The sequence below is a fragment of the Barbus barbus genome (genome assembly GCF_936440315.1).
Source record: "Barbus barbus genome assembly, chromosome: 21".
Lineage (NCBI taxonomy): Eukaryota > Metazoa > Chordata > Actinopteri > Cypriniformes > Cyprinidae > Barbus > Barbus barbus.
In genome coordinates this window covers 19639639-19663021 of record NC_136749.1, presented here as the reverse complement: position 1 = coordinate 19663021, position 23383 = coordinate 19639639, and the positions used below count along the sequence as shown (strand labels likewise).

Here is a 23383-nt window from a genome sequence, read left to right as displayed (position 1 = left end):
CACTTTTTCTGAGAAGGTAAAGACTGGTAATGTTTTGAAAAGACATTTCTGGTATGAAATATGTTTTAAGGCAATGTGATGACTCTGAAAAGCTAGACCCGGCAAAACCTACTCACTCCCATTACATGACTGAGATTATATCAATATGTAAACTTAACTGTAAAGGCGTTGTCACTTTTAACATTTTCTTTGAGTGCTCATTTTACATACAGCCCATGTCTTTAACTGATGTGTATCTTGATTTTGTCAGATGATGTTGTGGTTATAGAATAGCAGAATAGAAACTTGGAAATGGCTTGGAAGTGACTACTGGTTAAGATATATTCTCAAAAAAGCACCTACTCCGATAGGATGTGATTTCGGACACAGCAGAAGATATTACAAGCAGGTGTTCTGAAATATTCAGTGTCTGCGCTATTCCGTTTTACTGAATTAAGTTTTTACTGAAATAAATTTGGAGGATGCATTCCAAGGCAGGAAAACATCAAGGCACTTCTGAATCCAAGTTTAGCTTCATTTCCTGTCTCCTGAGATGCTTAATTTGATCATTTTTTGAAGGCAGATGTATCCTTAACTTCCTTTAATATCCCACAATCCTATTCCATGAAAGTTGAACTAAAAACGTTGCAATTGGTGGTCAGTTTGTGACCATTTTTTTCACTTTTGATGTCATTTCTAGCAAGAAATTAGTGTTGTGGTAATTAAATATGTGCTATTCTCTCTATTTTGGTTGTTGATCATAAATATGTATGCACAAACACTGCCAGCAAAGTCATTGTCTGCTAAGGCAGCGAGGCATCAAGTCAGCCACCTAAGCTTTCAGACACAGCCCTTAGTTGTGCATGCTTCTTAAATGGAAGGCTGCAAAGTACTGAGGATGGATCCTTCCAAGTCTAGTCTTTCTGAGGCTTCAAGTGGAGTCCTGCTTGAGATGCTCAGCATTAAATGCTATAGTAAGTACCCATGACTACATCATAAATGTTTCCAGCCCTGTGGGCATAGCATGATATTACTATTGAAATTATAATTTGAAGAATATATTAAACATTTTATTAAAAATCCGTATAAATACTGACTTTCAACTGTATTAATGCAATACATGTAATGACAATCAGACTGTGGTGGTCAAGTGGTTTGAATTATGCACATTTTAGCATTATGTGATTAATTCACAACAAAAAAAACAACAATGAAAATTATTGTTCTCCAAAATTATATTTTTTTTGTCTTGCATTACACAATGAAATTGAACAAGCTCAGTGCCATCTCGTTTTCAACTAATTAATTTTCATGAAGTTGAATGTGTGCAAAAGATTTTGGGTGATGAAGGATACACCTGATGCATCCTTCAAAATAGGCCAAATGAAGGATGTGAAACCAAAACTGTCTACCAATTCCACGTTGGAGGCAAGGTCAGTGGGAACATTTGAGCAGAAATGTCCCACCTCCAACCTCAGTGAGTTCCAGTCAATCACACGTCACGGTCACATGTTACAGAGTGAGTTAATTCTCTCATTGTCAATACAAGATCCCCAAATGAATGCTCTTGATGGAAATAAATGTTGTGATGTTGCATACGTATATAACGTTGTTGAAACAAAACCACAATGAATGCACAATATATAGCTATCAAAGCTAAAGGCAGTCCAAAAAATAAGAGTGTGCAACTTTATATAGATGGGCAGTGTAAAGTCTACTTCAGCACATCCCAAAGACTTTCAATGGGGTTAAGGACTCTGTGGTGGCCAATCCCTCAGTCCGGTAAATCTGGGTATTGTCACCCTGGGACATGGACTTTTCTCAAAGACCGTTTCTCAAACGGAAGGCTGCATCCTCCGGAGGTCGCATTTGTAGACTGCATTAAGTGTGGGCGTATCGCTCCTAATATCGATAGTACCGATACCAATGTTGGTATTGTATCAGATCGATACTAGCCTGATAAGATTGATACTTTAAGTAAATTTTTTCTCCTATACACTTAATAACATTGCTTAATACATACAACAAAGTGTAGACATGTCTGTGGGTGTATATGCCGCTCTTTTCACATCTTGTATGCAAACATTGCTGCTCCTGGCCTGCTACGCTGTGTTGGGTTGTCATGTCATCACGTGACTCAGCGGCTCCGAGCGCAAGCTGCAAACGGATATTTTTGGCTACAGTGAGAGATGGAACGGAACTCCAAGCTACAAAAGAAATGAAAAGCGGAGGAAGGAAATCCTTCACATAGTACATATTGTATATACCTGTGTACCGAATTTGTCCTTTTTATACAGTATCACTGTAAGATGTGTACTGAGTTTAGCTATTTATAATTATTTCTTAATGCATTAATACACTTTAAATTTTCATTATAACGGTTTTCTATGGGAGTAAAATGCTTAACATGTTGATTAGCATGTTTGCATATATATTCTGGGATAATGTTGCAGCTGCTTGCAACATATTATATTTTATTAACAAGCTGTATACCGAATTTAGTCTTTATTTATTTATTTGATCTTTATCACTGTCTTCCTCCATTAATTGCACCATATTAAATGTTTTTTTATTGCAATTAGAGAAAATGAAATTCAGCGTGTTGCATTCATGTTCTGGGTTCATCTGCTTACCTGTACATACATAGTAGGCCTATATATTTTTATAAACTATACCGAATTTGGCCTTTTCATATGACAGTTTTTTTATTGCAATAATAACAAACAAATATTACAGTATGTATAAAACGAACAGAAAATGCAGTACTTACATAACATACTAAAATCCTTTCAATAATAAACGAGTTATGCTTTTTCATATCAATGTCTTCATTCAATAAGCCACTTACGTTAAACTTTTCTTTATAATGGTTTTCAATGGGAGGAAAATGCATAATGTGAAAACTTTGAGCGTTGCTTTCATATTCTGGACACATCTGCTTACTTGTATATCTAGTTTGAAACATTAATAAGGTGTAGGCTATACTGAGTTTTGTCTTTTAATATTACGTTCTTAATTTATTAAGCCACGTTAATTATTTTTATAACTCTTTTCTATGGGAGGAAAATACTTAACATGAAACTGTTTATTGCTTTCATGTTCTGGGCTCCTCTGCCTGCAAAGTCCTTTTAGAAAGGCAAATAATATCCATGTAACTTTAATATGAATATAATATTAGTCATATCAACATTAGTATTGTTAATTTTTTTAATTGTTGTTGATCATTTAAATTTATGTTATTTTAAATGACAAGTATCGGAATTGGTATGGGCGAGCCCTGTATTTACTCAGTATCGGATCGATACCAAAATTTGCAGTATTGCACACCCCTAGGCTGCATACGTCATCAAGGCAGGTTTATTTCAGTTGGGCGATCTGAGCATTACATTCACGAGTCAAAAGCATATTACAACAACTTACACTTAACTAAGAATAATGGTCAAATTTATAACTGTTAATATTCTAAAATAAGATGGTCTTTATGACGTATGCAGCCTACAAATACGACCTCCGGAGGATGCAGCCTTCCCTTTGAGAAACGGCCATTGTGTCATATGGGTCCGGGCCCTGCGTGTCTGCCTCTCACCACCAGAGGTCACCATCTCCCGACCTCCCGGACTCCATTCCCCAAACTCCCTCAGCTGTTTCCCATGGACTATTTATACACAGCACTCCTGGTCTGACTTATTAATTGTCTGTTATGGATTAACCTTCTGTTGCCGTATTTGTATATGTACTGAGATTTAATTTTGAAATCTTTTAAGCTTAAGTTATTTAAATTCAGACAGCGACTTTTTGGGGGCCAGGCAATATTAGCACGACACTATCTATAAAATGTGCATACTAATAATTATATTCTTACCTTAAGTTAACTTCGTAATTACCTTGTGGCAAACAGTTTCAGTGGTCTGAGCATACTGTTGCTTTAATACGAAACATACAGGAAACTGCTCCGCCCGCGACCTGCCGCTTATCTCAGATTCTTTTACATGGAGAAGGGTGGGGTTTAAGACCTGTACTGCAGCCAGCCGCCAGGGCACAAAGAACCCGCAGATTCACTTTCCAGAGGCACACCCGTCTAATAAGAACAAGATATTTTTTAGACTGTCAAACTACAGTTAACTTTGAACGTGTTCGGAGCTCTGTAAATAATTTAGGCTATTAAAAATCCGTCTAGTCTACAGCAGTCCCACGGTATGGATCTAAAGCATTTCGGAGTAACAATACTCTGTAAGTAGGCTACTTTACAGTTCTTTATTTTGTTAGAATAGCCTAACCTTAGTAGGGGAGAGACCGGGGGCAATTGTAACACACTCAATTCCTCTAATCAGAATCAAACTAGAGTGATGAACCATTAATCTGCAAATTCTCAGTAAGATTATCTCTCTGTCTGTGGAAAAGGAGCAATCATTTCACCTCAGCAGAATTTTTTTTAACAAAATACTGATTTTGTGGTATGAAAATTAATTTTTGGATGTAGAGTGTTTTTCTGCTGCTGTCTAAAGTTTAGATGATTGCGAATTTAAACTACATACATTTTATCTCTAGGTTATTGATAGAAAATTAACATTAAAAACCTACGTTGATACAGGTGTGTCTAGTTAGCATATGAGGTCATGGCTGCAACATCGGGGGCCAAAGGGCCCAGTGTAAACACCTTGTTTTTCTGCATTGACATAGCTACTTTTCTGTTAGAAAATAAACATATTTTAAATGTAAAACTACATTTAAAATTATTAGTGTTGCTTTTAAATCTTTTTCAAAATAAAATGACTTATCTCCAAATGATCTCATTGAGTTCTTCTGTTTATCTTGTACCATTTCATTAAAGACTGTTCTTGACTCATCAGTTAAATCATGTATTTGAGTAAAATGTATTTAAATAATTAAAATCTACTTACCTCTAGAATAGTTGCAGTCTTCTGTAAAATAAATAAATAGACTTTTGCTGTTTGAATGATGCCTGACATTTAAGCGAATTTTAACCATATAATTAGATACAACATATTAACATATATTAGATACTACAGCAGTAAAGTTGCTTTTTATTTGAGATGCAGTGGTTTAACATGACTTGTTTTTCAGTGTTACAACTGCCCCCAAACACTGTAACAATTGCCCCCACCAAGGCCTAGTAAAGTCTACTGTTCCTCTGCAGTCAATAATTAAAAAAAAAAATACTCACCCTCATATAAAAGTTGAGCTATTTCACATATTTCCAGTATTTTGAGGGGACTTGCATGTTTAAAAAGTCATTTTTAAGCATTAGCTTATGTTGAAATTTTGTGAGTTTAATTTTTACATTTTGAAAATTCTGTCTGTAAATGTTTGTTTTTCAGGGAATATGTTACACTTTTAGGGGTATCATATCTTTTACGTACTTGGTGGTCTATAGATGACTCTGTGGCCTGTTTTAGAAAATATCTTTCTATTGTAACGTACAACAACAAAAAAGACGCTTACTTTGATTTAAAAATAAATGTTTGCATTCAAATAATTAGCCTACTTCAACAGAATTTGGTAACAAAACAGAATATGATAAAAATAAAACATGTTATTCACTTTATTTTTCATGTAAACGCGGACGCCGTCATTTTCGAACTATAATGTGTCAGATTTCCGGTAAAGCACTTCCGCTAATATTAGTTGTATTGTGATTACGTGGTTTTGCGTAGACTGTGTAGATTTTACAGGCTAGTTAACTTTTAATATGGAATACAGAAAGACTGGCGTACTTTGCGCAGTTAGGGGGTGTCATAATAGCTGGTTCAAACGTAAAAAATACCTGCAAGACATTTGTTTTGATCATAATCCACGCACAAGAGTTGAATGTGGATGTGTGTGTTTACACTATTAGTTGTTGAACTCCACTGATTTGACAGTGGTTCTAGAAATAAGCAGTTGTACATTATTATTGTACAGTATTGTGTATATAAAACCACAAATTCACTGCTACTAATTTAGTAATTTAATCACTACTAATTTAATTTGATACATTGTGTAGTTGTTTTGAATTATTCAGTGTGGTTTCCTCAATGCACAGACCATTAAATATACTATTTGTACACAAATATTTTCAAGATCTTATATTACCTTTTTCTCCCTGTATATGCACACACACAAACACAAATCATAATGTCAAGATGCAATTTATTTTGATTCCCCCCCCCACACACACAATGAAAATGATACAGTTTACTTTTTCATTTCATCCCCCCACTGTGTTATACATCGCGGGTGTGGTAAATATTTACCATCACGGCGTTTAACAGTGTTTTCTGTGTGTTCTCCCCACATCGCTCCTTACTTACAAGGTAGCGAAACGGAAGTCTAACACATTATAAGGAAGTACGTCATCGTATTTACTTCCGCGTTGCAAAATAAGGTGAATAGGGTCCTAAAATTTTTTTTTTTTTTAATCTTTCAAAAGCGTCAGCTAAATGAATAAATGTAAAAAAAAAAAAGTTTCATGATTTTATTTAATTAGACATTCTTTTTGTTTAATAAAATGTCATTTAGTCATTAAAAAGGATTCCAGAAAAAAATCAAATGGAAAAAAACAGAATCCAGAAAGATTATAATGGAAAAAGTGAAATCTATAACTAAATAAATGCATGCATACATACATAGATACGTACATCAATGAAAGGAATTTTGGAAAGAATAAAAGGATTTCATTGGCACATGTGCTTGTAAATTATCTCCCCAGTCTCACCAGTTTCAAACGTGATGTTGACAGGAAGTGAGACTTGTAGAGAGTGTGGTGCTTTGTTCCCCTTTTGATTCTTTAATATTGGCTCGTCTCGTGGCCAATAACTTAACATACATAAAAAGCTGGAAAAATAGAGCTCTAATCAAGTTTGTTTGTTTATATCAAAGTAGTAAAAAGAGATAATATTAATCTTTTAGATAAATTAATCGTATATTAGTCACACATAAATATAATCATATCAGTCAAGTGTTTCTCTTTTAATCCAAAGTAGGCATTGTATAAACACATGTGCTAATAGAAATGATTATTATAAATAAAAACAATCATATGTTCTGATAATTCTGTTCTCATACTGTTTTAGTAACATTGATAGGGTGTCATCAGTTGTCTTTTCTCCATGAACAGGCTTCATTTCCGTTCTCTCAAATCACTCCGTGAAAGGATATGATTCAAACTTGACATGTTGTTTTGAAGTTTTGACAAACCTCTCGGTTTCCTATCATCTCAATGAGCCACCTGGAGCCTTCTGTATACCAACATGGTCAGTAATGGTGAGTAATGTTCAATCTCTCAATGTCTTCTTATTATTATTTTCCAGATATTGTCACAATAAACCATTTGCCTTCCAGGCATTCAAAAAGCACATTTTGGAATATTTAATTTTGTTAATCTGAATATCAGTTTGAAGCCACATTGTGAAGTGGTCAATGTCAATGAAAGTGGAGGAAGGAGGAAGAGCAAAGAATGACCTGTGCCAAAAGTAAAAAATAAAAAACTCACAGAAATTACAATAGTTAGAAATGAAAGTAAATTTCTTTGTAAGCACATGATGAAGTAGCCTATTTTTTTTCTTGGTACAGTTTTTTTATTTTAGTTTTTAAATTTAATTACATAATAACAATAAAATATATAATATGTTCATTTGAAACTGAGGTGTAGGCTTATTAACCATAACGAAACATCTATACAGAGAACAGATCTGCAAATTTGACATTTTGAAGTGGGTTATATTGCAAGAAGCACAAAATGGGCACAATTGTGAATGTGCAAAGAACATAAGGAAGCACTGTGTGTCTGTGTTTGTAGGAATACGTTGTGGTTGATGAACATGGAAATGTGGATGAGAAGAAGGTAGTATATCTTGAACCCCAGAAGTTAATCCTCAAACAAAACACAGATGAGACGGTCAAAGAGGTCAAATACCAAAAAGATTGTGAACGGGTAAACATCATTATAATGGCCCTAGACTAAATATGATATGTTAAATATATTGTTGTTTCATTTTGAGAGATTGATAATGTTTCTTTTCTTCTCTCTGTGTTCCTCATTCTTTTGATTCAACAGCATGCTTACAGTGCCAGCTGTCGTGGTATGTTGGTTTCATTTAATATAATGGTTATAATGTTTTTATTTCATGAGTTATCACATTCAGCAACTCAACATCCAAGTAATGTTTTAAGAGGTCATAAAATGGAGAATCAATTCTGCAAGAACTCAAAACAAACCGCCCAATTTAGAATATAAATTATTCTTTTCAATCTTTCTGAAACCACCGGATTTGAAATTGAGAGAATAGTGACATCACAATTCTCCTCGACAAAACCCTTTACATGGTTCTTCATCGTGTGTAATCAAGGAGGTATGTTCTGAACAACTCATCTCTGTCTATTAATCACAAACACGATAATGATGTTGGATCAAGACCGACAAACTCGGATGTTGTTCTGTCAGTGGATGGAAAGAAACTGCACCTTCAAAAACTTTGCATTTGTTTTGAATGTCGCTTTCGGTTAAAATACTCCATAAAAACACTTCCTCCAACCCCTGTTGTCCCCTCACATCAAAATCCACTAAAATATATGTTCTTTTAGCTTGTAAACAGTGCTTGATCATTGCATGAGACAACATTTTCACTAGAAACAAAGCAATATTATGGATAGGAGACTTTAGCTGGAAGCAATAGTTTGAAGTAAAAAAAAGGCTTAATCATGGATTTATGACAAACACGTAGCTTTTTGTTTCAAAAGATATTAACTGATAGACTGAAGTCATGTGGATGATTTGTGGATTATTTTGATGCTTTTATCAGCTGTTTGAACTCTCTATATATTGGATGGACTGAGGGTGAATTTGTTTGCAGCGCATTTTGTTTCTTTAACCCATTATTGATTTCTTATGTACAGTGGGGCAAATAAGTATTTGATACACTGCCGATTTTTCAAGTTTTCCCACTTACAAAGAATGGAGAGATCTGTAATTTTCATCGTAGGTACACCTCAACTGTGAGAGACAGAATATAAAAAAAAAAATCCAGAAAATCACATTGTATGATTTTTGAATAATTAATTTCCATTTTATTGCATGAAATAAGTATTTGATACAATAGAAAAATAGAACTTAATATTTGGTACAGAAACCTTTGTTTACAATTACAGAGGTCAGATGTTTCCTGTAGTTCTTGACCAGGTTTGCACACACTGCAGCAGGGATTTTGGCCCACTCCTCCATACAGGTCTTCTCAAGATCTCTCAGGTTTTGGGGCTGTCGCTGGGCAACACAGAGTTTCAGCTCCCTCCATAGATTTTCTATTGGGTTCAGGTCTGGAGACTGGATAGGCCACTCCAGGACCTTGAAATGCTTCTTACGGAGCCACTCCTCAGTTGCCCTTGCTGTGTGTTTGGGGTCATTGTCATGCTGGAAGACCCAGCCATGACCCTTCTTCAATGCTCTTACTGAGGGAAGGAGGTCGTTGCCCAAAATCTTGCGATACATGGCCCCATCCATCCTCCCCTCAATACGGTGCAGTTGTTCTGTCCCCTTTGCAGAAAAGCACCCCCAAAGCATGATGTTTCCACCCCCATGCTTCATGGTTGGGATGGTGTTCTTGGGATTGTACTCATCCTTCTTCCTCCAAACACGGCGAGTGGAGTTTATACCAAAAAGTTCTATTTTGGTCTCATCTGACCACATGACCTTCTCCCATGCCTCCTCTGGATCATCCAGATGGTCTTTGGCAAACTTCAGATGGGCTTGGACATGTGCTGGCTTGAGCAGGGGGACCTTGTGCGCGCTGCAGGATTTTAATCCATGATGGTGTAGTGTGTTACTAATGGTAACCGTTGAGATTGTGGTCCCAGCTCTCTTGAGGTCATTGACCAGGTCCTCCCGTGTAGTTCTAGGCTGATCGCTCACCTTTCTCAGGATCATTGATACTCCACGAGGCGAGATCTTGCATGGAGCCCCAGTCCGAGCGAGATTGACAGTCATCTTGAATTTCTTACATTTTCTAATAATAGCGCCAACAGTTGTTGCCTTCTCACCAAGCTGTTCGGCTATTGTTCTGTAGCCCATCCCAGCATTGTGCAGGTCTACAATTTTGTCCCTAGTGTCCTTAGAAAGCTCTTTGGTCTTGCCCATAGTGGAGAGGTTGGAGTCTGATTGATTGAGTGTGTGAACAGGTGTCTTTTATACAGGTAACAAGTTCAAATAGGTGCAATTAATGCAGGTAATAAGTGGAGGATAGGAGGGCTTCTTAAAGACAAACTAACAGATCTGTGAGAGCCAGAATTCTTGCTGGTTGGTAGGTGATCAAATACTTATTTCATGCAATAAAATGGAAATTAATTATAAAAAAATCATGCAATGTGATTTTCAGATTTTGTTTTTAATATTCTGTCTCTCACAGTTGTACCTATGATGAAAATTACAGATCTCTCCATTCTTTGTAAGTGGGAAAACTTGAAAAATCAGCAGTGTATCAAATACTTATTTGCCCCACTGTATATGTATATTTGGTAAAAAATTATGTCAGAATTAAAAATGATAGAGCAGGCCACACTTTATTTTAGCTCTGTTAACAAGTAACTATGCAAGAAGTAATATGGAGTTCTACATTAACACTTAAAGGGGTCATCAGATGTAAAATTCACTTTACAAGTTGTTTGAATATAAATGTGTGTGTGTGTGTGTGTACACAAATCCTATAATGATAAAAATCCACCCAGTGTTTTTTTTTTAATCCCTATTTTTAAAATCCCTATTCTAAAATAAGGCTGTTCTGAGACTCCTTTTAGAATGACGTAGTTCTGTACAAGCCGCTCCCACGATAGTTGATTGACAAGGCCGTCTTAACTTTGACCTTTTTTAATGAATCTTTGTTAATCGCCTTTTCTAATAATGTGCTAGTTAGCCAGTTTCACGGCTGAAGTTTACAGTCTGCTCGTCACTCCACCGAAGAGAGGGATGGGGTCAGCAGAGCTTATTAGCATTTAAAGCAACATGGACTAGAATGGCTTGCTGAAAACAGAGCTGATTTTGACATTGTAAAAAGGTGTTTTTTTACACTCTTTAAGTGCTTTTCCACTGCATGGTACAGCACGGTACGGTTCAGTACGGCTCACTTTTGGGGGGTTTTCCACTGGGTACAGTACCTGGTACTTTTTTTTTGTACCACCTCGGCCGAGGTTCCAAGCGAGCCGTACCGTTACCAAAACGTGACATGTAAACTCTGCTGATCACTGATTGGTCAGAGAAAATCGTCACTGCCTGCATCATTGAATTTACGGCACAACAGACCCTCTAGATTTAAATCGGCACAGCTAGCGAAGGACCGAATGCAACTCTGACAATGAGCGCACCTTTCTTTTAACAACCAACAATGGCTGTTTTGTTTTTTCAGGAGTCACGGCAGTAGAGGCGGCGCAACTATAACGACACGTGAATAATCCCGCCAAGCGGTACTAAACTGCAGTGGAAACGCAAACCGAGCCAAACTGAGCCGTGCCGTTCTGAACCATGCCGAGCTGAGTTGTACCACGAAGTGGAAAAGCGCCTTTTGTCACATCCACGGTGTAAGCGGCCTTTTGTTCCACAGACGTTTTCCTTTTTGTTTTTTTGTTTTATCCGCCATCTCTATCTTTCTTTTGTCTCGGCTAGTGTCCGTCATGTCCACTGATGAGTGCTCTTTCCTCTGCATTGAGTAGACAGGCCCCTTACTGGTGAATGGCTACAAATTTGTTTTGGTACTTGGGGCCCCAACTTGTTTTCTAAAGTGTTTTTGAAAAAATGCATACCCCACCTTTAATTGATAGTTTTCACGTGACGTCACACCCTTATAGGAACACCCACCTGGTGGGCAAAACAAAGCTTTGCTCCATTGAGTAAAACGCATATATTAAAAGGCGAGATTCAGTGGACACCTGTTTTACAACGTTTTGTCACACTGTTTATGATTGAAATATTGCCGCAGGTGCTTAATATGGATTTCAAATGGCCAAAACTTGCATTTTGTTCAGAAATTCTTTTGTTTTATTCTTTTGAGGGATGATCTAAAATTTGCGGCTGGGAAACCGATGAAAAATTGACACGCTTGTGCAGCAGTTCTACACTGTACACTGTAAAAAGTGATGTTGACTTAACTTAAAAAAAAATGGAAGAAACCCCTCGTCTTAAAATTAAGTAAATAATTAACTTTCTTTTTTTTTTTTTTATTATTTACTTAATTTTAATTATTAACTATTCAGTCCTCAAGCCGGTCACGTGACTGAAAACTATCAGTACTGAGTGAAGTTTAATATCTGAGTTAACAATAATAAATAATGTTTGTTTTGCATTCCAGATCCTTGTAATGCTTTGGACCTGCTCAGAACTACTTCAGGTGAGATCAGATAAATGAGGCTGTGCATTATTCTTTTAAAGCCAGTTTTTACTAACAATGTAATGGAGTCATGAATAGCCTCTTGTTAAATGATTTTGTGTGTGTGTGTGTGTTTATGCGCGTGTTTTTGTGACAAATGAGGACATAAATTTGTATAATGACATGGGTATGACATAGGTATTACAAGGAGAAGGTGGCTTATGAGGACATTGCCCCATGTGAGAAATTTAACCATTTGCCATTGAGAAATTTTAAAGTGTTATAAACTTTTCTTTAAGACCATAAAGAATCATATCAACTTGTGGAAAATGGACACCCGATGACCCCATTGATACTATTAACTAATATGGAAGTAATATTAACTAAGCAGTAAGTAATAACAAATGTAGTTTAGGTATTCAATAATTACTAAATAAAAATATCCTCATTGAGAACTACTTGCTAAATATAAACAATTAATAAAGAATAACCAATTAATTACTAATCACAACATAAAAAAACAAAACGTATTAAATTACTTGTGAGATGAATGGACACAGTGGTATGCACTTCTGTTTTGCCATTGTTTATTTCAGGAAACCCCCAAGGCACAAACCTGCTCCACCCTATCCAGGAACATTACTTTTTCTTAGAAACGGTGTCAGCAGAAGAACATGAATTTGGTGACATTATGAGTCATCATGAATGCCTTACATAAGGGGTATCAAACTCAGTCCCTGCCGGGGGCGGTTCTAGACCACAGTAACTGGGGGGGGGGGGGGGGGCACTCATTATTTTAGAGGGGGCATCAGTGAGGGAGGGGGGGGGGGTCTCATGCTTGTCATGTGACACACAGCAGCCACAATACCACTGAATAACCTATATAGGCTTATGTCCCTACTGAATAAACCCCAATAAAACCATCACAGAAAATTTTAATGGTTTACACTATAAATACCATTACAAACATTACAAACTATCAACATTTAACCACTGAAAAATGGTTTTCTGTAGTATGTTTTGGGACACATTCAATTAGGACAACAGTTACCGTACGGTGTTCAGGAGTGTTCAAAAAGGGTTTAAATGCTGAATTTTGAATCGATTTCTTCTCGTAAACTCAGATGTGGATTCGGATGGAAATTAAATTACCACACGACCTTGCTGTTTGTCAAAAAACAGTAGGTAATTTGGCTGGGGATTTTCACGGGGGCGGTGAAAGAAAAACACGTCCAACTAAATCTAAATCACCAACTACCCCCTGTATATGGTGAAAATCACTTGCCTCCCCCTGAGAAACAATACCGTCCGAATCGGGCTAAACACCAATTACCGTCCGAATCCTCATCTCGGAGTTTACGAGAAGAAATCGATTCAAAATCGAATCGGGCTTTAGAAAACACGGAAGGGCTCCGTAGAGTAGCTAACACTAGGAGAGTGCTAAACGCTAGACAATAGCCTACTCGGCGATCTGAAAGAGGAAGTCCAAGGGCCTGTTTATAGGGCCTGTTTACACCTGGTCACTTCATGCGTTTTCTCTGATCAGATATCTTATCTGATTTGTTAAAATGTTTCCATTTACACTTGGCTACATAAATGTGTCTTCGCAAAACAGATATAAATCCGTTCTTCAGTTCCCGTGCTATTTGCTAATTTAACGGAGTTCACGTCAGTGAAAGCAATAGATATGCTCTGCATCTTATTAATTATCAGCTAATTTCAATCTCAGAGACCGCAACAGTTTTAGTAAGAGACCGTCGGCTTGCTGAAGAAATCCTCAAATGTAAGCTTCCTCAAATGTAGCTACTCATTCTCGGTGATGATTGTTGCATTAGCCAGGGGCGTAGTTTGTTTGGGGAGGTGGGGGGGTAACCAAATACCAAAACTAGCAAGTTCAACCCCCCAATATTTATACCACGGTTAATGGAAACTTAGAATCAGGCTATTTATTAATTGTTTGAATCGCGCCTTCGGCGCTTTTATAAGCGCTAACCTCACATACGAACCGAACGGAGCGCTTATCAGCACAACATGACTGAAGCGCAGTTCTTTTAATTGTGCACGAGCGGCGTGCAAATCACACTATACTCTGTGCGTGTCACCAGCGCGCTCGAGAAATGTGAGAAGATTTGCGCAAGCCATTCCTATCGTGAAGCTGATGGTAAAATATGCGATCTAATTGAATTCTATTGAGAAACTGCCACTTTAAAATGCTATGGAGAAAATCGAACATCATCTAAAAAAAGGCGCAAACTAAAAAGACTGATGAAAAGAGGAGAACACATAATATTGCACCAGCACTAACATAATATTAAAATATTTTTAAACTACTCATGAGTCATGGACGGATCAACGCACGTGCCCAGGGCACTGGACCAGAGGGGGGCCCAGCCGAAATACCGCTACTCCCGGACCGCGATTTCCCCCTCAGATTTTTGAGGCAAGATTTTGAATGCAGCTTCCAAAAGACAAAAAAAAGAGCCGACTAATATTTTTTATATTTAATAAACGATCACACCGGTGTGATTTAGATCATTCAGTGCGGCACATCATCAGCTGCTAAATTAAAATCTGCGCTTGCTCAGTTGTTGAGTTGATGAGTACAATGGCCAATAAGAGGCGTTCAGATGAGTCATCGCTGAAACAGCTGTTTTATTCAGTGCGCGCTCCCTGAATGAATTCTGCTCTCTGCCGATTTCTCTCATCAGAAACAACAAAGTGCAGAAGTGCGTACGATGTAATCAAGATATTAATTTGACAATGTAAGCAACTTCAGTGATTAATGGGAGTTTTTGAGATTGCTTTAATTCTGCCAATGATAATGTTCATTGATAATGTAAATGAAGTCTATTTACACTTAGTGCAAATTGCCCGCCTTTTGGCAGAGACTATTTACATTAACTTTGTAAAGTTTATGAAAAAATGAAAGACAATAACACCAAGACATAACACCAAGACAAATTCCTTGTGTGTGCAAACACTCTTGGCAATAAAGCTCTTTCTGATTCTGATTCTGATTCTGAAATAACCAAAAAGTTGAAAAAGTATCGGGAGGGCTTTATTCTATCAATAAAATGGCATCCATTTAATAATTTGAATTAAAATTATAAAAAATTTACACAATACGTTATTATTGCATACTGGTTATTTGAATTTAAGAAAAAAAAACAATTTCAACTGAGGGGGGCCTTTAATCAGTCCGTGCCCAGGGCACCGGTGCGTCATAATCCGTCCCTGCTCATGACCACCTTTACTATAATTTATCACGTTTTATTGTAGGCTTATTTAGTGTGGTAAATTTTGTCTAACTTGTAGAATTTATAATAGATAATCTGTTAAGGGAATAGATTTATATTACAACTGTGGCATGTTGTAGCTATTGTTTCTAAAGGCTGTTGTTTCTCATAACAAATGCAATATAGATTAATAAAGTCATTATTGGCCTGGTAATGATTAATAGGCTAGCCTTATTATAACAAATGTTACAATTAAGAACTATGGTGCTTTTTCATAAGAGCAAGTACAAGTCAGAATCGAGAGCCAATTGGTTCTAATGATGAGTGATGGAAAAACCTTCAGATATTCCAATGATGGCATAGATTAAATCATTAAGAGCCGGATGAACTGTTAAGGAGTAAGAAATAAACAATATTAATAAAAGAAAATGTTAAGTTAGATTGACTTCCCATGACGTGTTGAATTAGAACATTCTGTCCAACTATAGCCTAAGTGTCTAAATAATGTAAAATATATTATATCCTATGTAAACAAGTATTTGTTAACTATCTTATTACTTTATTGCAGTTACGCAATCAACTGGACAGCACAAAAGACCATTTTACAAAAATAAACATTTAAGCAAACAAACAAATAAATAACCTTAACATGAGCATGACCCGGGGTCCACTTCAACCCCCCCCCCCCAATGTTCAAACCAAAACTATGCCCTTGGCACTAGCGCTGTCATATCTGACTATAACATGCCATTTAGCCTATAAAATGCTCTAACACGTTTATTCTTTTAATATTTTGGGAGGAGTAAAATTAGAATATGTGATTTCAACAACCAGATGCATTTACACTTGTCCAGTTTCACCTGGACAACCTTCTGAAGTGGTTTGAGCAATCGGATTTATATCCGTCTCGAATGCGTTTCGGAGGGCATTTACACCTGGTCTTTTCATGATCGGATAGCTATCAGATATGGGTGTCATGCCATAAAATACTTTTAATAAGACTGACTTTGTATAAAATGCAAATTTAATAAAAACATTGTAAGTTACTAATTAGCCTATAACATTTTCAGTGTACAAAAAGAGAGCAAGGAATGTTTACAATATCAAAGAACATTCACTTCAGTCCAGCGAGTTCAAGCACTCTCAAAAACTGTCATAATCTCTAAAGCTGTTTACACTGTGAAGTTAATATCTTGCTTACATTTGTACAACTTCACTTTGTTGTTTCTGATGAGAGAATTAGTAAGAGAATTCAGTCGGTGAGGAAACAGTGTGTTTCAGCGATGACTCATCTGAACACTTCTGATTGGTCCTTGCATTCATAAGCTCAACAGAATCGTATGTGATTGGCTATAATAATGCGCAGTGCTTTAAAAACTTGCGTGTTTCTGGCTCTGTGCCAGACAGCGAACACAGATTTGAATTTAGCAGCTGGTGATGTTTTTCTTATTATATATACATACACAAACCATGAAGTTTTCAAATAAGCCTGAAGGACTTGATTAGCTGAATCAGGTGAGTTTAATTAGGGTTGCATCTAAACTGCAGGGCATGAATGAATGAGGTTGAATGAGTGTGGATTGTATGTGTGATTAAAGGTGGGGTAAGCGATTTCTGGTCGCCGGGGTTTACATTTGAAATCACCAAAACAAACACGCCCCAAAAGGGTCTCGACCTATTTTGATAGCTCCGCTCCATACATACGTACGGCAACAATTAGTTCTGTGAAACAAAGCAAAACCAATGTTACTTACCTATCGAGAAGAAACAAAGCAACCTCGGCGACTGATTGCAGGCCTTCCTGCTCCTTGAGTTTTCTCCAGCACTGGAAAGCTGATCCGATATTTACACGGGTCCTACTTCTTGCTTTATCGTAACACCGTGTCTACACCAGACTCGAGTGCCGTGACAAAATACTATAGAACTCATTATAATCAGTGATGTGGTCTACACTGGATGCCGTGCCACGACACGACAAATCCCCGACAGTGAACTGCTGCCATGTTCTATTTATGAGACATTGACACAAATTTCAAATAATTTTCAGCGGTCTCTTTGTCACGTCCAGTGTAGACACGGTGTAAGCCATCTTTTGTTCCGCAGACGTTTTCCTCTTTTGTTTTTTTTTATCCGCCATCTGTATCTTTCTGTTGCTAATGTCCGTCATGTGCACTGATGAGTGCTCTTTCCTCTGCATCGAGAGGAAACGCCCCTTACTGCTGATTGGCTACAAGATTGTTTTGGTACTCGGCCCCATCTCGTTTTCTGAAGCGTTTTTGAAAAAATGCATACCCCACCTTTAATACTGAGTGATGTTTGATATCGGAGTTAACAATAACAAATAATGTTTGTTTTGCATTCCAGATCCTTGTAATGCTTTGGACCTGCTCAGAACTACTTCAGGTGAGATCAGATAAATGAGGCTGTACATTATTCTTTTAAAGCCAGGTTTTACTAACAATGTAATGGAGTCATGAATAGCCTCTTGTTAAATTATTTTGTGTGTATGCGTGCGTGTGTTTGGGGGTGTGTGTGTGTGTGCGTGTTTTTGTGACAAATGAGGACATAAATTTGTATAACGACATGGGCATTATATAGGTATTACAAGAAGGTGGTGGCTTATGAGGACATTGCCTCATGTCCCCACTTTTCAGAACGCTTATAAATCATACAGAGTTAGTTTATTTTTTTTTTTTTTGAGAAAGTAAAAATGCCCAGTTTCCTGTGAGGGCTAAGTTTAGGTGTTGGGCAATAGCACAGTACACAGTTTGTACAGTATAAAAACCATTACGCCTATGGGATCGCCCCACTTTTCACAAAAAGAAACGCGTGTGTGTATGGGTGTGTGGGAAGTTACATTATTAATGCTCCAGTTTGAGGTTTGAGTCATAGTAAGACAACCTTGATTATGCATTTAGGTCACATATTTATAATGTTATTTCAGTCTTTCCATTAGATTGTATGCATATACTAATTAAACGTGTCGTTTTTGTTTGACACAAAGGAACATTGTTTGTTGAATACGAGAGGAGGGTTTTTTTATGAGTTGTCTTTATACACTTCACATAGTTTAAGTTGCTAAACAGGATCTGAAAATTAGATGTGTTTGCACAGGTCTGAGTGGAGTGGGGGAAAGGAGTGCTTAAAAATCTCAATAGTAATGACAATAACATGCTACTGTTATTAATGCCAATTGCTATTATGACAATTACATGCTACTGTTATTAATGCCACTTGCTATTAATGTTTTAATAGCAAGTGAGGAATACATTTTAGCTCCACCAGCTAAAAATTATTTTAAACTGCTCACTGCAGAGAAGTGAAATTAAAGGACATTGTGGTATGTTTTTATTGATTTTTGCAATAAATAAATGTATGTGAATTTTTACTTAATACCTGCTTTTGTTTAGAGCTGTGAGTTGTGAGTTTAGTTAAAGCTTTGTTTCTGTATCTCTCTAGCCACTCAAGCACCTGGTGATCAATACATTATCTATATGACTGTCGTCATCATCATCATCATCATCATCATCATTATATGTGTCATCTGTCTCAGAAGAAAGCGGAAATCTTCAAATGTTACTTTTAGGTAAAGAAAAAATGGTTTTATCAATGTAGGGAAGTAAAATGGTCTTATATGAAAAACTGTTGCAATATGTTACAAAATATATAACTTTGCATATTCCAGGGCTCTTCATTTAGTGTCCCACGGGCCAAATCTGGCTCATCAGTCATTTTTATGTGAAACGCCAGCATTTAGGTGCACAAAATCAACAGTTATATAGTCAGATATTTTATAAAAATGTAACCGTTGAGAAATATAATATATTACAGCACATGTAATATATGAAGTCCTCATTTCTGTTATTTTGAATGTTTTCAGGTGGATTTGGAAAGCAGTGCCAAAGAATGAAAGCCCAACTGTCTTGGTCTCTGGTGCCACCTGAACCAAGACTTTTAATGATGATAACACTGAATAAGAAAAATAAGAAATAAGTTCACGCTCACTCTAAATATACTGAAAAAATGGTAACACTTTACAATAAGGTGTCATTTGTTAACATTAGTTAATGTATTAACTAACATGAACAAACAATGAACAATGCATTTATTACAGTATTTATTCATCTTTGTTAACTTTAATGAAAATACAGTTGTTCATTTGTTTATTCATGTTAGTTCACAGTGCCTTAACTAATGTTAACAAACACAACTTGCTATTTTAATAATGCATTAGTAAATGCTGAAATTAACATGAACTAAGATTAATAAATGCTGTAGAAGTATCGTTCATTCTTAGTTCATGTTTACTAATGTTGTTAACTAATCAATTGTAGGTCATCACTTTTTACAGTATAAGCATGAGTGAGCATGAGTTATGTAATATAGCTGTGGAAGCTTAAAATAAAATTATTATGATTATATTATATTATTAACTATTGTTATGATTATATTATAATATTATATTATATTACTCTTTATATCACTCCATATTATCTAAACATTAACCTATAAAATACTGAAGTATTTGTAACAGAATATTAATGCACTTGTTAACATAAAATATCTATTTGCATATCTGATATTATATACAGTATAGCTGTATTGTTGTAATTATATATTATTAATGTATATGTGTGTGTATATATATATATACACACACACACACACACACACACACACACACACAGACAGACAGAGATGAAATGGCTGAAATAATCTGCATTATCTTAATCAGCATAAGTTAATTACTTGTTAATGTGGGGGCGGTTGTGGCCTAATGGTTTGCAAGTCGGATTTGCAACCCGAAGGTCATGGGTCGAGGTTCAGTATCGGCAGGAGTTGTTGGTGGGGGAGTGCATAAACAGCGCTGTCTTCCACCCTCAGTGCCCAAAACTGGGGTGCCCTTGAGCAACGCACCGAACACCCAGTTGTTCCCCTGGTGCTAGAGCAAATGGCTGCCCACTGCTCCTGGTGTGTGTGTATATGTGTGTGTGTGTGTGTGTTACTCATTTGTGTGCAATTGGATGGGTTAAATGCGGAGCACAAATTCTGACTTGGAAAATGTCATGACTTTTAATTTTCACTTTGACTTTCATATATTATCAACAGATGCTTTTAAACATGTTGAAAATGTTATAATAATATTATGAATATTGTCACGGTTTCTGTTTCGTTTCCCTTTTACCCTTATTTGGTTTTTCCTGTCATTAGTTAATCATCGTTCATCCTCATCACCTGTGTTATATTAATTATCTTGTTTCCTTGTTTGGTCGATCCCTTTATAAGTCCTGAGTTCTCCCCTATTCTTTGTCAGATCTTAAGTTAGTTAAGTTTGCAAATGTAAGTTTGTAAATGGTATATCATGTTGATGCTTATTAAAGACTTCCTTTTCTTCTACTCCTCATTGTGCGCACCTTACTACAACCACATACCTTAACAGATATATGAAAATAGACAAATAATACTTTTTACTGATACTTAATAATGATACTTTCCAGGGTTTTTCTATTGGATTATAGATTGCAGGTTGTGATGCAAAATCATGGTATATATGTTTTGATTACACAATAAATTCATGAAAAAAGTTAAATGTCTATGTTTTCTTATTTTGCACCCCATGGTAGGAGTAGGTTGTAACAAAAGCACTGGTGATACATGACATTAATGCACAGAGTTGAGGAATAGTACTATTAACAATGCAGACAAATATAGAAATATATCAAAGTTTGAGACCCATTCAGACAGTGGAGTAGTTCTTCAAGATTCAGTATCCACCTCTTAAAATGTAATGGACTGATTTTAATGCTTTGGGTTTACTAAGTTGCAGAGGAAAAATTATTTTACAGCTGCCTCTTTTAACATTAAAGGTGTTAATGATGTGTTTGCTATTTTTTTTTTTTTTGAAAGGTAAGGTTTGTTTTGAGATGGTTCCTAAATAAGACTAGCTGTTGTATTAGTTTGTACTTATGTTTTCTATAGTTGCTTTTCTAAAATATTAGCTAGCGCTTTCTAAGAATTGCAGAACCTAAAAGTAGATGTAGGCCTTTAGAAGAGCAGGAGTGCAGGAATTCAGAAACTGCACTCCATCATGATGTTAATGTTATAAAAAATTAAATAAAATTTCAGTAGCACTCGATGCTGCTGCACAAAAACTCAAAATAAGCGACACCTATTGATGTCCATTCCGGGGAGAGCATCGATTAAGGTTATTAAAGTGAAAGTGACGTGACAGTTTAAAAAAGACTTGTCAGTTTCACCTTGTAGGCTACAGGAGACGCAATGGCAGCTACAGTGAAAATCATCTTTTTTGGTAAATGCATTTTAGGTACTACGGGCCTGATTGAAGACTCAAGTCATTTTAATACTCTATGATCATAAGTCTCTTACGATGACAAAGATCTGCAATGCCAATCCACTTTCAGAGGGTGTTTCCTCAGAAGAATGTATGTATTTCCTTTAAAAAGGCCATTTACAGTTAGTCACATGCAGGGCCGTCCAAGTCCAAACCCAGTCAGATTTGACGAGATGTGGTTACACCAGCAACTTATCTACATAAGGCTATGAATCTTTAGGAAATTCTGTTTTAGTTTTGATTTGAGTGTGCACAAAGCAACACACCTTCTTAGTAAAAAAGGAAAACACTTTTTACACGAAAATAATATTATGAAGTGCAAACTGAATGTAATGTTTTCGGACAGTTTAATGTTTTTGCAATTTAATGAAAATGGATAATAGTTACAGTGCAATTAACTCAAAAGTGGGACTTAAAAGGCTACATCATCTTTACATATAATTTTATGATTACATCTTTATATGGTTTAATTGTACAGCCGAATATACTGTCAGTCATTTATAGTGAACTAAAATACATTTTAGTCATTTCTATTCAATCTTGTATGTTATGTATTAATAAAGCAATAAGCCCCAAGTGAAGCGGAGTGCCTAAAACCCCCTTAGCTGTTATAAATTCCCTGTAAACCACTGTCACAGCATCACGGGGCTCAGGGGCGTAGATTACGTGGGGGACGCGGGGGACGTGTCCCCCCCACTTTTTATCAAAAGTAAATTCGTCCCCCGCACTTTTTCATCGGACAGTTGTGTTCTCGACATGTTGAGGTTTTAATGGAGCAATGTATATAAATGCAGAATGATTTAAAATTCAAAGAGACAAGATAATTTATACATTTAATTTATAATTTAGACGTTTTCGTTTCCATGGCAATCAGTCACTCAGTTTGTGACGTCACAACATGCCCAGTCTCGCGCCCGCGGTCCCGCGCTGTATCCATCATTCATTAGAGGTCGCGGTGAGTTCAACTCTTCACTTCTCTTTTACGAAGAAGTCAAGCAGCGTAAGTTGGCATGTGGGATCCGAATAGTGTTGCACAATGTTGAGTGACTCTGCCTATTGCTCTTGTTGAATAATTAGCAAGTTTTGATGTTCATTATATGGAGGGGAAAAAAGCTGCCTGGACAAACATGCACTTATTTATTTTCAGTGTATTTTTCCGTAACTCTTTTGTAACGTCTTTTATTTTAACACGTATGTATGTTATCAGAACTCTTCAAATAAGAATAAAGATAATGTTGAACTGAGATTTTACAGCGTTTGCAGCATTGTGACATGTTTAACTCTAATGTTCAATTCTACATGATGTATTTCAATCAAGTATGCAAGCACTGATCTGATACAGGACCGATCTTCATTTAGGGGTGCTCTGTCATTATTGCACTAATTTGACGTTTTTATGTGTTGTCAAGAATGAACAAGAAACAGTCAGCCTAGGTTTGTTAGAGCAGTATCAGGACGACACACAGTTA

The 23383-nt window shown here is 36.4% G+C and overlaps 1 protein-coding gene across 1 annotated transcript; it reads left to right on the top strand.

Moving 5' to 3' along the window:
- Window positions 1-1362: 1362 nt before the first annotated feature.
- LOC306887820 (uncharacterized protein) lies at window positions 1363-19612 on the top strand (the record flags this gene model as incomplete). The annotated part of the gene is made up of 8 exons (XM_079445826.1): window positions 1363-1498; window positions 7166-7242; window positions 7778-7912; window positions 8036-8060; window positions 12309-12347; window positions 17927-17965; window positions 19022-19148; window positions 19443-19612. 8 exons carry the CDS (start codon window positions 1363-1365, stop codon window positions 19504-19506), a joined length of 642 nt encoding a protein of 213 aa, XP_079301952.1. The 3' UTR covers window positions 19507-19612.
- Window positions 19613-23383: the final 3771 nt, after the last annotated feature.